General features: G+C 42.5%; 1 protein-coding gene across 15 annotated transcripts in view; it reads left to right on the forward strand.

Annotated features, from left to right (window-relative positions):
* Positions 1-16,501, forward strand: part of fryl (furry homolog, like) — a 64,971-nt gene that overhangs the window by 21,316 nt on the left and 27,154 nt on the right. For 11 of the 15 annotated variants that reach the window (XM_056378073.1, XM_056378072.1, XM_056378067.1 and 8 more), the window contains 20 exons: positions 4,373-4,581; positions 5,052-5,105; positions 6,133-6,272; positions 6,389-6,485; positions 7,117-7,196; positions 7,497-7,577; positions 7,689-7,857; positions 8,829-8,921; positions 9,009-9,107; positions 9,534-9,635; positions 11,989-12,033; positions 14,035-14,138; positions 14,247-14,355; positions 14,469-14,555; positions 14,645-14,816; positions 15,347-15,479; positions 15,569-15,676; positions 15,756-15,993; positions 16,097-16,273; positions 16,384-16,470. In XM_056378073.1, coding sequence (XP_056234048.1) covers positions 4,462-4,581; positions 5,052-5,105; positions 6,133-6,272; positions 6,389-6,485; positions 7,117-7,196; positions 7,497-7,577; positions 7,689-7,857; positions 8,829-8,921; positions 9,009-9,107; positions 9,534-9,635; positions 11,989-12,033; positions 14,035-14,138; positions 14,247-14,355; positions 14,469-14,555; positions 14,645-14,816; positions 15,347-15,479; positions 15,569-15,676; positions 15,756-15,993; positions 16,097-16,273; positions 16,384-16,470 — 2,295 coding nt within the window. In that variant the 5' untranslated portion in view covers positions 4,373-4,461. The remainder of the gene's footprint in view (positions 1-4,372; positions 4,582-5,051; positions 5,106-6,132; positions 6,273-6,388; positions 6,486-7,116; positions 7,197-7,496; positions 7,578-7,688; positions 7,858-8,828; positions 8,922-9,008; positions 9,108-9,533; positions 9,636-11,988; positions 12,034-14,034; positions 14,139-14,246; positions 14,356-14,468; positions 14,556-14,644; positions 14,817-15,346; positions 15,480-15,568; positions 15,677-15,755; positions 15,994-16,096; positions 16,274-16,383; positions 16,471-16,501) is intronic. The other 4 variants (XM_056378064.1, XM_056378075.1, XM_056378071.1 and 1 more) reach the window with 1 other exon arrangement.

A 16,501-nucleotide genomic window follows, 5' to 3' on the forward strand; every position in this document is an offset into this window, starting at 1 on the left:
TTGACGAATGCTATGCTAGTTTGCAACACATTAGTTTGTCTTTTCGTAGTTTAATTCAAGAAAGAATTGATTGAATCATTAGACCTCGTTATTCAGTCATTTATAATAACAAATACGTTTCTCAACTAGAATGGCGAGTACCTGCACACGTCTCTAAGTCGCAGAACAACACCATCAACACCATGGATACGTCGTGATTCTTTTACGTCAAGAGCCAAACATTATTCTGAAGAGAAATTGTTAAGTAAAGTGATGGATTCACCTCTTTACCTGGATCTGCACCAAATTCTAATGGGTTCTTTCCTGGGCCAGACCCCGTCCCACCACCAAGTTTGGCGCAAATCGGTTCAGTATTTCTTTTGTGTAATCCTGCTGACAAACAAACAAACAAACACAGCAATAAACAGACACGAGTGAAAACAAAACATTTTTAGGCCGAGTGATGATGTTGTTATTTAACGAGATCTGATACAGTATTGACACTGCGGGTGACTTTATATAGACAACCAGTTCAGAGGCCTGTACTCTGAAGCAGGATGTGGGTATAGCGAGGGAACTTCAGGTTTGACCCTGGGTTTTCGGGGGGTTACGATGGTGGTTCACGTCTTATCGGGGGGACATCGTCATGGTAACATACGCTTCACACCTAACCTTCTCCCGCTCCGGGAGCAGCTTCATGTTCAAGATAACAGAACAAAGCGCGTAAATGCGTCGCCTACTGACCGATGAATTCTACTGGGGAAAGGCATCACCATTCGTAGAGGATCCCGTGGAGCTCAGTGCACGGGTTGTGAGAGGGAAGACGAGCGTGGGAGGGACGCCTCCCGTCTTCTTCATTTCATGTTTTTCCTGTGGGCTGCAGGCAGTGTCAGAGCCATTTCATTGTGCTTAAGTACACCGATATTATCCCACAACAGAGTCTGATTGAAGCACTAAAGCCGTGTACATGTTATACTCATAAAATATGAAAGTAAACTTACTGCTTTGAGTTATGTTTTTATAATTCAGAAACATAACTCCCCCCTCCAATGCAGCTGAAAGAATAAGGCTAAAATTATCATACACCCCATAAGAATACATCTAAGCAACACATTGATTTAATGGAACAAATGTAATTGTAGTCAGATCTACTTGTGCCATAATGATGTAGCGGTGATAAAGTACAAGCTGTTAACTTGTGCATTCACACATTTGTTTGCCAGCTGTCCTTCCTGCATTCGGCAGCTGCAACTGTTGCTTTTTGCCTTGATTATGTGACGTCTTTGTATTTGTCTAATATTGTAATTTGCTCCTTGTTTGCCAGGAGACTTGTCCATGTTTGTGATTGGTCATATGCTGCAGATACTGCCCCTTTTTATGTGAATGGTCTCAGGAAAGCCTGGGTTGACTTACTGAGTTGATAACCAGCGTCGTGTGACCACTTGGCGTGATTGCAGTTGTTAAGGCTTAGTGAAGCCAGATAACGGACAGATATCCTGTGCATGTTGAACTTGCTTTGTAGCGCGTGCCCCTTCACCTGTGTGAAACGTAATGCTGTTTTCTGTTCATTGCAAATCGTTCAAGTACAATAAAAAAAAAAAAAATTCAGTTTTGTTGATATTTTAGCTTCCAGAGTTGGTTTTGGAGTTTCTGAGTAGTCTGAATGCCAGAAAATAAATATCTAGTATATTTAGCATATTTTTATTCCATAAAAAGCTTCATCTGCTGAGTATCATTGTTTTTCCTGAGCAGAAAACCTTGTTTTTACTGCACTTCTGCTCCTCAGTGGTGTTCACTGTACATGCCTGTGCAGGGCATGAGTGTTTCTGTGACAACCAGGAAGAAACAGAACAAGGCCTTTCCTGGGAGGGAATGAGGTGGAGGGTCAGTTTACGACTGGCTGTCCACTTGTTGTGTCCCTGCTGGAGCATACAGCACAAGACCGTTATTGAATGCTGAAGCAATGTGGCTTTCTGAGCCCGAGCCTAGACGAGTGTTTCATGATGGTAGTGCAGCTTTCATACATTTCATTTCATTGATAAATGGTAAATCATGCAGAGCTGGTTCTTAAGTACTTCTACAGGTAATTTTTTGTGTGTTTGTGTGCTTAGAGAATCAGATTATTTGAAGAGCTACGAAAGAATGAATGGTGTAATGAATTTCACTTTAGGGAAAGACTAAATCTGTGCTGCTCTGAGATTTTAATCATTGGCTTAACAGATTTGTTGTTATTAATGATTCAGTAGATGATGATGTTTCATGTTTATTTAGGATTGGATTTAGTAATTGCACTACATGGCCAAAGGTACAATGCACTCAAAATTGGTAGATACTTGAACCTTACACCCAGATGTGATTGTGACATCTGTTTCCAAAACTGTGGGCGTCCGACTAAACCCTTAAGATTTGCTTATTCTATTTGAATAGGACGACCACATGATCTGTGCCGCATGCAAATGTGCAGAGAGGTCTGGGTTCTCCTGGTGACCCTAGATGAATGTGTTCCAGGAGGCCAGTCTAAATACTGCTGAGGGAGCTCTGTGGACAGTTTGACAGAACTTCAGCCGTCCTTTATGTAACTGTGTTATCTACTTGATAAAAATGGATTAACTGTGTTTCAGCTGGATCCTTACGGTGCTAGTATGGTAAAGCCCAGAAATACCTTTTGTTGTAGTAACAACAAAATTTGTTACAGCAATGCTGTTGACATTTTTCACCATGTGGCCTTAACCAGCCTCACTGACAAATTTACATTTCCACCAATTATTTTCTTTGGTGAAAGGAAAAAAAAAAGATAAGAAAATCTGGATTTAAAGTCATTAAACGCTGTGCCACTCAACAGCTGCATTAAATCTTAGTTTAATCCTTATTGTTTTGCATCAGAGTTGAACCAAGGACATTGGGGTTTATATTGCATACAGTCACTGGTCACTGTAATAGTCCTTAATTGTCACAGATAAATATAGATGCTTACTTTTAAATATTCTAATTACTCAATTTAATTTCCCGTGAGTTGTAAAAGTTTTAATGTTCTGCTTTGTATCTTGCAAATGTGTTAATATGGAATCACAATTGGTGATATACATTCAGCACAGAGTTTGGTTTATTACTCAGTGGCTTATTCACACTTCATTAATATTATGCTAATTTGATATAGTGTTTCTTACAGGTGAAAAAAAGAACAATAAAAAGCTTTAAACAAAGGATTTTTTCCTTTTAATAACAAGTAAAAGGAAAAAGCACTGTTGGGAACTTCTGTGCGACCTCTCAGTGCAGAAGTGATCCAAAGAAAAACACTTTTTAACACCCCGACCAGCTTCTGTATTCTCTGGGTTCACCGGATGTTTGGCCGCAGCTGACAGTTTCTAACGTTGTGCTCTTAGAATCAGAAAAGCCTCTCTGGATTTCACAGCATTTTCAGCTTATTCATGAATTGGTTTTTGTTTGTTTGTTTGTTTGTTTTAATTGAAGTATCTTGATGATTTAAATACGTACAGACAGTATTTCTGTCCAAACCTCACGCAGTTCATGTCACACTTTTGTTGTTACCACCATGGTCATAGCTCGCCTGCTTACCCTGACTACATATGTGTTAGCTGCTTAAATAACAGTCCAAATGCATCGCTTTATAAAGGCTATAGGTAGATTGTTTTACCACACACACATCAGGCAGTGTCAACAACGCGTCTTAATCAGTGCAACTTCAGCTCCCTGTTGTTCGGCCGACGTGACTCGACCCATTTCCAGTCTTTATTCTGACCTGAGCTAAGATGCTAGTTTGATATTAACCATTCAGACATGAGAGTGGTGTTAATCTCGTCCTCTAACTCCCAGCGAGAAAGTGAATATGGGTATTTCCCCAAAACGTCAACTTATTTTTGGTCTGTTTTCCTGCCGTGTGTAAATCTGCTTGGTTTTCTACCGAAGCAGGTTTGGAAGAAAAGCAGTTCAGTTCTCTCAGACCAACATCGTTGAAAGAGCCGGTGTGTACTCAGTCTGGATTTAGACGCAACACAAATATTAATACTTTTAAGGAAGATTTCGATAATTGATGTAGTTCTAATAGTAGTTATAATTATCCATATGTTTGCTTTTAATGCAATTTGAGCCTATTATGGGCCGTATGAGTTTAGAAAACGAGTTGGTAATTACGTAGTTGGAATGAAGTGGAAGTAGTGTTTTTGCTCTACGCAGCGCTGGAATGTCTTTCTCTTGATCTCCCTCATCAATTCAGTCAATTCGCCTCTTTAGGAAATGTCTGTGCTGCTGTTTGGATTAGAACTAGCCCATGACATTGCAGGCTTCACGCTCAGAGTGTTGTTCTTAGTCTGACCCTGCTGCTTCGACTCCCTCCGTATTATTTCCTAACCTCTCCCCTCTGGCCTCTCTGCAGCTTCTGCACCAGTCAGCAGCAGCGTGAGTAGACGCCGTGCCCCCTCCTCCGTGACTCCCCTCTCGTGGGAGAAGCACAACGTTGCCGCCATGTCGAGCATCACCATCGACCCCGAGCTCAAGCCCGGGGAGTTCGTCATCAAGAGTCTATTTGCAGAGTTTGCTGTGCTGGCTGAGAAGAAGATCGAGATGGTGATGGCTGAACCGCTGGTGAGTCCACGGGTGGGGGTGGGGGTGGGAGGGGGTGCGAGCGCCGGTGTCAAGGAACACAGGAAATGAAATTCAATACACGACACGTGATGTGGCACATAGTGCTGAGACAACCTCTTCTCTTTTGCAACGAACTGCCATGCCTTTATCCACTGAACTGAAAGATGTGTGAGGCACATCATCTTTATGTCCATGAGATACATGATTGATCGAATTGTTTATTATTAACGCGCAGGTTTGTCCGTCCTGTGACTGATTCACTCCTTTTATTCAGCTCAGTTCCTTTCCTCACCTGACAGAAGTTCAGACCTCATTCAATTCATGCACCACGGTCGAACTTATTTGCTCCTCTCTCACTTGATTACTCATTATCAGACCTGCCGCTTGTGCGACAGCAGTCTACGATGCAAGCACCAGCAGTGTCTGCTTGGTAACTTAATCTGTTTCTCTTTCTCTCACCTCTCTTACAGGAGAAGCCCCTGTCCCGCTCCCTCCAGAGAGGGGAAGATGCACAATTTGACCAGGTCAGTCCAGCCACAGTATTGACCAGGAGGTGAAAACTGTATCGTGTGTGTGTGTGTGTGTGTGTGTGTGTGTGTGTGTGTGGATGGATGTGACACAATCGTTTCCCTCTCCCACCTCTGTATGTGTACGCAGTATTTGAATCCCCAGCTCCACCCAATCAATCCCCCCATTCAATGGCCCGTCTGTCCCTCATCTGTAGCTGGTGCAGAACTCTATACAATGGGCCTGCCTGCTGCAGAATGCTTTGTTCAGCACAACACAAAGCCAATGAGGATATGGTGCTATAGATCCAGCTGTCCCCATTGTGAGTGAGAGAGAGTGAGAGAGAAAATGGGTATAGAGAGCGCAAAAGTGAGAGTGTAGAATCGCTGTGTCATCCTCAGCAGTAAATCAGCATTGGGTGCTGGAGTGTATCTGCCTGGTGCCATAAGGGCAAAGGGAGCAGTTGCATAACTCTCCTACCTAGCATCCATCATCCACCTCCCTCATCACGCTGCACTGGCCCCTACACACACACACACACACACACACACACAACACACACACACACACACACACACACAAACTAAAATAGTTTATGCACACATATTATACAGCCACACACACCCATCACAGATCATCTCTTAACTGTAGATTTGTTAAAGCTGTTACTGTAGACGCAGAGTGCTGTCTGATGTCATCATTTATGGATCCCGTCGTTACTGAGGTCGCACAAATGAAAATGACAAACCACGACAAGTGTTGCGAAGCTGCTCGATATCGTAGCGGCTCTATGATGTGCTCCGCACGTCATCCGGCACCACGCTCTTTTTTAATTGCAATCAATAGCTACAGTATGTCACCCACTGGCTGAGAAAACGTCTGGTCTATACTCCCTCTGTTATTGAATACCCACTTTGACTCTTGTGGGCTGAACCGCTCTCTCCACAGTCGCAGCCCTTTTATATTTGAGTGATATTTGCAGAATATGTGGGTTTACTTGTAATAACTGGGTGAATCTAATCCCTGTGTGTGATTGTTTTCCAGTTAATAAGCTCTATGAGCTCAATAGCAGAACACTGTTTGCCCTCCCTACTGCGCACACTGTTCGACTGGTACCGGCGGCAGAGCGGCACTGAAGACGAGTCTTACGAGTACAGGCCTCGCTCCAGTACTAAGTCCAAAGGGTGAGACGCTCGTCTTCATTTATTCACTTCTGTTTCTCGTCTGTTTCTTGTTTTTTTTTGTTGTTGTTGTTCCAAACTTCATCGTTTACACGAATGTTTTCTCTCCTGCTCCGTAGAGACGAACAGCACCGGGATAAAGATTACCTTCTGGAACGGAGGGACTTAGCCATAGATTTCATTTTTTGTTTAGTTTCAGTGGAAGTTCTTAAACAGGTGAGCCATGTGACTGATTTACAGCGTGTTGTTTGGGGTCATGTGACCGCTGAGTGTTTACATGTTGGAAGGGGAAATGCAGAACGCCTGTTTGACCTGATACTGACATTATCTTATCCAAGAACCCAGCATGTGGTTGTGCTTGTGATTATTTCCTCTACAGTATTCTGTGTACTGTATGCACTGTACAGAACTGAAGTCTGTGCTGCTGTTGATATGAGATATCAGATGCAGGATTTATCAATATGCAAGTTGTTTTTTTGAAGAATTGAGGTTACTGTTCTTTTTTCTGATTCTCTAAGAGGAGAATTATTATTTTTAATATTGTACTTGTTTGTTTTTTTTATCTTCTGTGGTTCAGACATGAGCTGCAGTGATGTTAGTAAGGTCTGTTCACACAGGGGGACAAGGTAAATAAACAATTGGCTCCATATCGACTTCCAGCTGAGAGTGTTTCTAAAGTGGACTGTCTAGATCCGAGCAACATTGTGAGCTAAGAGCCGATCCCTGGAGACCAGAGCTAAGTTGTCCTTGGCTTTGCTCCTGTAGGGAGGGGAATGAATGGTAGCAAAGAGAAAGAATGACTATCAATGCCTCTAATAAGACTAATGATTCCATGTTTACGTCACAGATTCCTCTTCATCCAGTGCCAGATGTTTTAGTACATGAAGTTCTAAACTTGGCGTTCAAGCACTTTAAACACAAAGAGGGGTAAGTAAGATGAATAACACATAAATTAAAGGAGGTGTTGGATAATACTTGATTAGGCTTTACAGTAATTAGTCAGTCAGTCATTTATTTACTTCTGTTTGAAGAGACTGGCTGTTGTGTCACTTTATAAACTAGTTCTTTAATGACACTTGAGCAACGACTGTCTCTTGTTGAGCAACTCGAGTTGGCCTCGAGTAAGATGTTGCTTTGTGCCTCGTTGTTTTCGATGCGTCATCAGTTGCTCCACATCACAGATCTGTTGGTTTAATACTCGGTGGGATGTGCTTCGTTAAATCACAGGTACTGTGGCCCCAACACTGGTAACGTGCACATCATCGCAGACCTGTATGCTGAGGTCATCGGAGTCCTTACACAGTCAAAGTAAGCTGAACATGGCTAAACAGCAACTCTGTCACCTATTCACCTTTCACATGTCCTCAGGGGGAGTGTGTAAATGTGTTAATCTATGTGTGTGTGTGTGTGTGTGATCAGGTTTCAGGCGGTGAGGAAGAAGTTCATCACAGAACTGAAGGAGCTCAGGCAGAAAGAGCAGAGTCCCTACGTAGTCCAGAGCATCATCAGTCTCATCATGGGCATGAAGTTCTTCCGGGTGAAAATGTATCCTGTGGAGGATTTTGAGGCGTCTTTTCAGTTCATGCAGGTAAATCATCGTCATTTATTCCTGCACATTTGTATGCAGTGTATTTACAGTAAGGGCGGCTGATATGTGTATTTGCTCAATTGCACCAGACATTTTTTTTTTCTTCACTCCTCCCTCTTTGTTCAGACTCAGCAGCTCTCCATAGCAATGGCTCATAAAGTTAGATGAGTAACGGTCAAAGGTGACGTTTGCCAAGAAGCGAGTGTATGTGTGTTTCAAGGCTTTGCCAAGAGCTGTGAATGGGGCAGTAGCTTTTTTTTCATTAATCTCTACACAGAAAGACACTGACTCTTCAGTTTTACCACGACTGTGATTTCTTAATGTGTTAATGGGACATGCCGTGGTTTATGTCCGACAATCTGTTTCAGCACATTTCATGGTTTCTACCCGTATGATGATCTTTTTAAAGCCTGAGCAATACAGGATACACACATTTTCTATTGATATTTAAGAAAAAAGAAATCCAGTTACAACTTTATCTCCTATTAAAAGTCAATAATATAATTAAAACAACGTTTCCTTGCCTCAGTGACTCAGGCCATCAGAGAAAAATAACAATAACAGGATTATGTGACGGTTCTGCTCTCGTCATGTGAGCTGCAGCTTCTACATTAGATTCATAATACTTTCCATCACAGATAAATCAATATCTGTTCTGCATATTTAACCAGAGTGAAGTCGTTGGCTTGCACAGATATTTCGCTCATGTTAAAAAAAAAAATAAACAGTACAGTTACAAAACGCTTCACAACAAAGAAGTGCACTGAGGCAAAAACAACAAGCTCCTGCTGGGATGTGGCACAAACTCTAACTGGAGTTTATAACATAATGGTGGGTCAGGGTCGGCAGTGTCATTGTCCTAATGCTGTATGTTCATGTCAAACTGTACCACCACCAGTTTTACCATGTCTATGTGTTGATCCTTTTGTCTTTTCTTTCCCTCCGTGCGTGCCCTCGCTGTCCTTCTTCAGGAGTGTGCCCAGTATTTCCTGGAAGTCAAGGATAAGGACATAAAGCACGCTTTGGCAGGCCTTTTTGTCGAGATCCTGATCCCTGTCGCAGCTGTGAGCAACATTTAAAACACCTTCCACTGTTTTCTCTTCTATATTGATGAATTTCCCGATGTATTTAACGGCTCGTTCATCTCTCAGGCGGTGAAAAATGAAGTCAACGTGCCGTGCCTGAAGAACTTTGTGGAGATGCTGTACCAGACAACATTTGACCTTAGTTCCAGAAAGAAGCACTCTTTGGTAATAATTATAACATCCTAGTGTTTTGTTTTTTTTTTTTTCCTCTTCCTCCTCCATCTCTGTCTCTATTTACTCTGCATCGTTACAGCTTCCTTCTCCTTTTGTGTTTCACACTTCCTGTATTTGTTCAAACATCATTATTGGCCTCAGCACGTCGAGTCTGTCATTATCATCAAGAAATGTTGGAATTCTAATGTATAAATACAACCTCGCTGTAAGTCCTGCATGTTTACACACCAACTGCTCAAACTGTTTTCAGAGCTGAGGTTTGATTTTCTCTCTTTTTCCCTCAAAAAAAAAAGTGCACATAAAAAAAAAAAAAAAAAAAAAAAAAAATCTCCAGACTTGGTGAACAAACTACTTTTGTCTTTTGCTTTTATTTATTTATTTATTTATTTTTGATGCTGACACTGTTTTTCTCCGCAGGCTCTGTATCCCCTGGTGACATGCTTGCTGTGTGTTAGTCAGAAGCAGTTCTTCCTCAACAACTGGCACATCTTCCTCCAGAACTGCCTCTCGCACCTGAAGGTACAGCCGGCCTGAGCCTTTACACCCGTCCCGCTTCAGAGAGTTTATCCTCCGTCGCTCTAAAACAATCGCACAATGACTGTATTCTTCAGATCAAAGTATTTTAAGACCACCATACTCGGCTCGACAGTGTGTAATTCAGTTTTAAACCTCACATGACTCATGTTATGAAACCTAAATGAAATTTTGGTCTTCTTGCTGGCAGAATTAGGTGACATTAGTTCCTCTAAATTCAAGCTCACTAGAATAAAATTGATTATTATGTGTAGCCATCAACATTTAGTACTGTAAAAAGGAAATGAAATATTGGTGTTATGATACTCTCTGGTTAGTACATGTTTAATAGCACTGGTTGAAGAAGTTATGAAGGGTGTGCTCTGTGGTTCTGTCTAAAGATCATAATGTACTTTCCCCTCCATTATCAACAACCAGATCTGTACAGGAATAGCACTTGATTTGATAAGGTAATAATGGAGCCTTTGTTTGGAAAAGGAACTCAAAGCTTTCATCCATTTTAAGCTAATTTATGCTCAAAATGGGAGAAAAATGCAAACATGTAATAAAAGATTATGCATCACTAATATTCACCAGTGGAACTGCGACTAATTTCCACAAAATAAACCAACGTGCGGCATCTTTAAAGTCATCCTCAGAGATATCTTCCGCCATGGCTGAAGAGAATATCATGCAACTCATCTCAAGTGCTGTTTTAACTCAGGTCTCTTAATGACTCCTTGTAAACCAGTTACGAACAGATCAAACCCACTTTCCTCCTCTCCCCGACCAATCACGGAGCCGATTCAACCCGGAGGCTGATTGACCAAATCACTGACTGACTGTCTCAATGACTGTCTTTTCCATTCTTCATTGATTACCCTCTGTGTGATCTTGTGGGGAGGGGGGGGGTAAATTTTCCATTTGCGTCTCTGTGATGGTGATTTCCGATGGTTTCGAATGGCCGTCTGTCTTCTCAGTGATCTCATTCCAGCATTCTCTTTCACCATTGTAATTGTTTTTAGATTTCCTTCATTGGAAAATTGCAATCAGTTTCCTGCGTGGCGCTGCTGATCCTTTGATTGAGTGTTACGGATTTGTGTGGCGGCTCCAGTGTAGTGACGATCTCAGTGATTTGTCTTTGTGTCTGAGGAGTGATTTTAACCCTGTGGCTGCTCTTGAGAAGTTTCAGTTGTCGGGCTAATTAATTACTTAAACCAGTTGTTATGAAGAGTTTTGAATTAGAGTTGGGCTTCACAATAAGGTCATTATTATAATTACAAGTTTTTGATGGTTAAAAATAGACAACAAATGTGTTATTCTATAACTAAAGTCTTATGTTTTCTGTTTCCCAGAAAGCTCAGCCACCTCCAATACGCTTAACAAATTATCATTTGAATACCAAGTGTATGTGACGCACATTTACAGTAAAGACAGAGAGGTTGTTAGTTAATGTAGATACAGTTCAAAATTCGACTTTATCTTGTCAGTACAACTTGATTATTTGACATGATTTTTAATAATTTTTTCCCTGATGGATTTACATGATGCTTCGTTTACTTTTACTTATTTGACCTCAACATAAACCTCAGTAAACAACAGGGACAAATGGTCGAGGAAAAAAAAATAACACGGCTGTCTTATCTGAACCCTGATCAATACTGGTGATAACAGTATTTCACAGACTAATGGAGAATATGATTTACGCCGTAACTGTGCAGCCTTACTGTCAGTATGATCCCCACAGGGTTAAAATACAACAGTTTGCATTCTGCGTGTGCTTCTCATGGATTCGAATGGACTGCTGACTTGGTTGTTGCTTCTCGTCAGTTTTGTAGGTGAAACAGGGAATTTAGTTTTTTTTTTTTTGTTGTTGTTTTTTTTTAAATCACTTTCCATCCTCATCTTTAAATGTCCTTCTCCTCATCCCTCTGTGTTCCCCTTCATGTCCACGCATCTATTTCTGTGTATTTTCTCTGTCTCACTGTCTGATTTCCAGACCACAGCACACCTCATTTTGCTTTTGCTTTTGCACTTTTTAATTAAGATTTTTACTCACTGTGTTGAGAGAATATGTAACATCGTATCAAATACAAATGGACTGTTACTTAATTTTACTTCCATGCCACTAATTAAGAAGCGGCATGTCAAACAGTCCATTGTGTTTCATTTCAGTGAGATAGTGTTGATTTACGTAGCGTCACACTGACGAGAGTAAAGTCAATTCTTTGGACCGCTCCTGTCATGTCTGTTTACGTTATGTTTTTGTTTTTGCCTTTAACTTGCATGTGTCCCTCCCCAAACCCCACATTCTTTGTCTCCTGTCATTTGATCTTCTTCTCACACTGACTCGCTCCAGATGCCGTCTAACAACAGCATCCGAAAGCAGATTGAGACGCTGCAGGTGAGTTATCTGGTGCCAGTGACCTGCCTGGTGTGCTCCCTGTCTTTTTAACGGTCCGGAGGTCCGTACTACGAAGCAGGATTTGAGGTGAGCGAGGTAATGTCGGGTTTAAACCCTGGGTTTTCAGCGTGGTTCACTTATGACCGGGGTAAATCACCATGGTAACTTCTGATAAACCCTGAAAAACCTGGGGTTAAAGCTGACGTTACCTCGCTAAAGCCCAGATCCTGCTTCGTAGTGCGGTCCTCGGGTCCTCACCAGGACGTAGGGGTAGAACAGTCCGGCCTGCGTGGCTGAAGGGTGGAGAGTGGTTCCCTGTCGGGACGGTGTCAATGAAAGTAGTGAAGAGGAACATGTGAACTTCTTGTGATGTCACCTTCGGCTTTTGCTCTTGAGCTGGTTTGTGTTTACGGGCAGTGGTTATGACATTTGTCAGATATATTATTATAATATTCAGATTTTTACCGTAGGTACATGTCTGTGTTTAATAGGGATGAACTGTTAGACTAAAATAACTTCAAAATATATTGTGTATTTATTTGTATGATCTCCATGATATCAAGCATATTTGATGATGGACGATTCAGCAGTAATCTATAGTTACATCCACACCAAGTGAAACAGTATTGATTACACATTTCAATATTGTGCATCTCTGCTATTTATTAGCAGAGGGTCAGAGAAGCTCATAGAAGCATGAAGCTCAATCAGTGATTGTGGGATTTGCAGTCTGACAGCGTCATTTGGTTCTTCTGTTGGAGTTGCTAACATGCTAACAGGCTAACAGGCTGGCAGCAGCTACACCATGCTCTCAGTTTTCTTGATGCAGGATCCAGTACCTGACACACTGAGTATTGTCTCTATTAAGTTGTTGATCGGCACGTGACAGAGATCTTTTATGTGCACAGCAGTGAAATGAGAGGTGGCTGTTTTTTTTTTCCAGGTGTTCTAGTGAAATTTTATTTAATTTACCTTCTTTTTCACCAAGCCCATGTATCACAATAATTGACATGATATAAAAAAGAATCAAAATGCCCCAGACTGCATTTGTTTGTGTGAGCTCCTGTTCTGCTCTTTGTCGAGCTGCAGATGGAAAGATGGCTGCAGTACGAAGAGGGACCGTTGGACTGTGGTTTGGTTTATAGCACTTTAAAATGTCAGTTCACCAAAAAAAAAAACAAAAAAAAACGTTTTTCTCTCTGACTCTGAGGTTTTTCTTTATGCTGGTTTCGAGATGACTTGCCTCTGACGTATCTGCCACCTGCTCCTTTTATGGTATAGCGTGTTTCAGTGTGTAAGCGTTTCCACCCTGCCCTCCCAGTAAGTGATATCTGTCTCTGTCCTTCAGCTGAGTGTTCACAGTGAATCACCAGACAGCAGAGTTTCTAAAACTCCTTCTGATTGAGAATTGTTCCTTGTTGATATGTCGACATTCAGTGTTTCTGTTGTTTAATTAGCTTTGAATATTAAACTGTTCAAAGGAAATGCAGCCACAGCGAAGTGGGTGGATAGAGAAGGCCGTTTTGGTAAACCACAAAACTCCAGCGCACCATCAGGGCAAAGCTGTCATATGGAAATCACATCACATGCTCTGAGCATGGTTGCTCAACAAAATGGATGTTCAGCATAACAGAAATATGGACTGGATGTCTTCTGTTCCAGGAGCAAAGAATTTAATTCAGTGGTTTGCAGTGTATTAAAAAAAAAAAAAAGACTCCCTCTGGTTGAGAACGACCATCTCCGTACTCATTTCTTCCTACAGGTTATAAAACAGTGATGTATTCCACTAGTTTTACTGATGATGCGTCTTAGAAACTCTGAGTCTGAAGCCATGTTGACTTTGAGTGGTCAGACATCAAGCGGTGACTCATTAGTCGTCATACGTTTGTACATGTTTTTATTGTGTTCAGTTTCTCCAGACAACGTCAGCTCTGATCAGGTGGGTAATGAAACCGTCATGATTGAGTTGAGTGGCTCATATTGTTCTTCTTACATCTGCAGAACAAAGACCCTAAAATGTCCCGTGTAGCGCTGGAGTCGCTCTACAGACTGCTCTGGGTCTACATCATCAGGATCAAGTGTGAGAGTAACACTGTCACACAGAGGTCAGTTCCACCCTCAGACTAAAACACACACTCTATCAAACCCCTTTGCAACCCACAGATATCAAATAGAAGTTGTCTAAATAAAGTTTCCCCTGTTTTTCCTCCTAGTCGGCTACTTAGCATCGTTTCAGCACTTTTCCCCAAAGGTTCCCGCAGCGTGGTGCCAAGGGACACGCCCCTCAACATCTTCGTCAAGATCATCCAGTTCATAGCTCAGGTAGGCTCGTGGCATGGACTGACGACTACTGATATCAGGACTGAGCTCAAACCGAGGGATGTACCATGTGGTGCGTGTTTGTGATCGCTGGTCTGTTTTTGTTGTCGCCACAGGAAAGACTGGACTTTGCTATGAAGGAGATTATCTATGACCTGCTGTGTGTGGGCAAATCTCACAAAACCTTTACCATCAATCCAGAGGTGAAGTATTGACGAGGCTTGTAGTGATAGTGTAGTTGTTAGTGTTAGTGGGATCTCTCTCATCCTCCCTCTCTTATCTCCCTGACCAGAGGATGAATATCGGTTTGCGAGCCTTCTTGGTGATCGCCGACAGCCTGCAGCAGAAAGACGGGGAGCCTCCTATGCCTACGACAGGGATCATCATGCCCTCTGGCAACACCTTGCGTGTCAAGAAGATCTTCCTCAACACCACCCTCACTGATGAAGAAGCCAAGGTCATAGGTGGGTTTGATTCTTCAAACTTCACTTTCAAAACCTGCATTATAATATAGGAAGGAGTCATAGGGCCAAGGATGAGCTTATCGTACGAATCCATGCGCCACAGCGCGTTGGGACCTTTGTTGCGGTAACGCCTGCGTCTCCACACTTTCAGGATCAAACAACTTGATCGGTTGTCTGAGCGAGTGAATATCTCTGTTGCTAAAGCCGATTCTGAAGTAGAATTTCATCAGTTCATCTACAAAAGGCATTTTGTAGAGGCAGCCACACGCGCTGTTTGATATCGTCTCAAAAGGTCGACTTTAATCTGGAAATGTCAAGTTTTTTCTCGAAAGGCAAAATTTAAATAAAATTCTTCCTCTTCTGACTCGGTTTGACTTTATTCTCAACATTTCAACTTTTTTTCTCCAAGTGCACAATGAAGAAAGAAAATCTTCCTCCTCATTTTTATTTCTCATCCATGTTCCTAATACTCCTTCATCATAATATAAGATGAGTGTTGTGAGTGTGTTGACTGTGTTGGGTGTTTTCAGGCATGTCGCTGTACTACCCACAAGTAAGAAAAGCCTTAGATAACATCCTGCGACACCTGGACAAGGAGGTGGGACGCTCCATGAGCATGACCAACGTGCAGATGTCCAACAAGGAGCCTGAGGACATGATCACGTATGTCGCCGCAACTCGGATCCGTGCAGTTACTCATTGTGTGTTTCTGACCGAGAACGGTATCTCATTTAAATCGTTTGTCTCTACAGGGGAGAGAGGAAGCCAAAGATCGATCTGTTCCGCACGTGTGTGGCCGCCATCCCGAGACTGATACCAGACGGCATGAGCAGACAAGATCTAATAGAGCTTCTGGCCAAGTAATTCACCCTCTCTACACAATATACTGTCGCCCTGGTGGCCCTCCACTCGTACTCTAATGTCTTTCTCCTCCTGCAGACTGACCATCCACATGGACGAGGAGCTGCGGGGCCTTGCCTTTACCACTCTTCAGGCCCTGATGGTGGATTTCCCAGAGTGGCGTGAGGACGTTCTCTCAGGCTTTGTCTACTTCATTGTCCGGGAGGTGACTGACGTCCACCCCACACTGCTGGACAACGCTGTCAAGATGCTCCTGCAGCTCATCAGCCAATGGAGGCAGGCCGTGCAGAGCAGCAATAAGAGTCACGATGCACAGGTTGGTTCGAGGAAGTTTCCGCCGTCTTTAGCTCATTACTGTTGTGTTCAAGTCTTATAGTTTTATAATTAAAGTGATTTTAATGACGTGTTTCCGTGAACAGGGCTCCAGCAGCGGTCGCTCTCTGTCCCTGGAACGTATTCCTCCGCTGGGTGTGCTGCATGTGGTGGAGGGTTTAGCTCTGGTGGTTCTTTGTAGCTGCCGCCCTGCCACGCGCCGGCTGGCTGTTAACGTCCTCAAGGAGGTCCGTGCGCTGCACACTGCGTTGGGCATTGGCAAGGTAACTACTTACAGCGCGTTTTGTTGTGACGGACTAATAACAGTCCAATGTGTACGAGTCTGCTGAGACTCTGTTTTCTGACACGTGTTTTATCTTTCCAACTCTTTCAGGCGGATGAAGAATTGGCCATTGATGTAATGGATAGGTTAAGTGCATCAGTGTTGGAGAGTTTCATTCATCTCACGGGAGCTGACCAGGTATAAATCCCCTTTTCTTATTTTCAGAATC

This window comes from Seriola aureovittata, chromosome 6 (genome assembly GCF_021018895.1).
Source record: "Seriola aureovittata isolate HTS-2021-v1 ecotype China chromosome 6, ASM2101889v1, whole genome shotgun sequence".
Taxonomy (NCBI): domain Eukaryota; kingdom Metazoa; phylum Chordata; class Actinopteri; order Carangiformes; family Carangidae; genus Seriola; species Seriola aureovittata.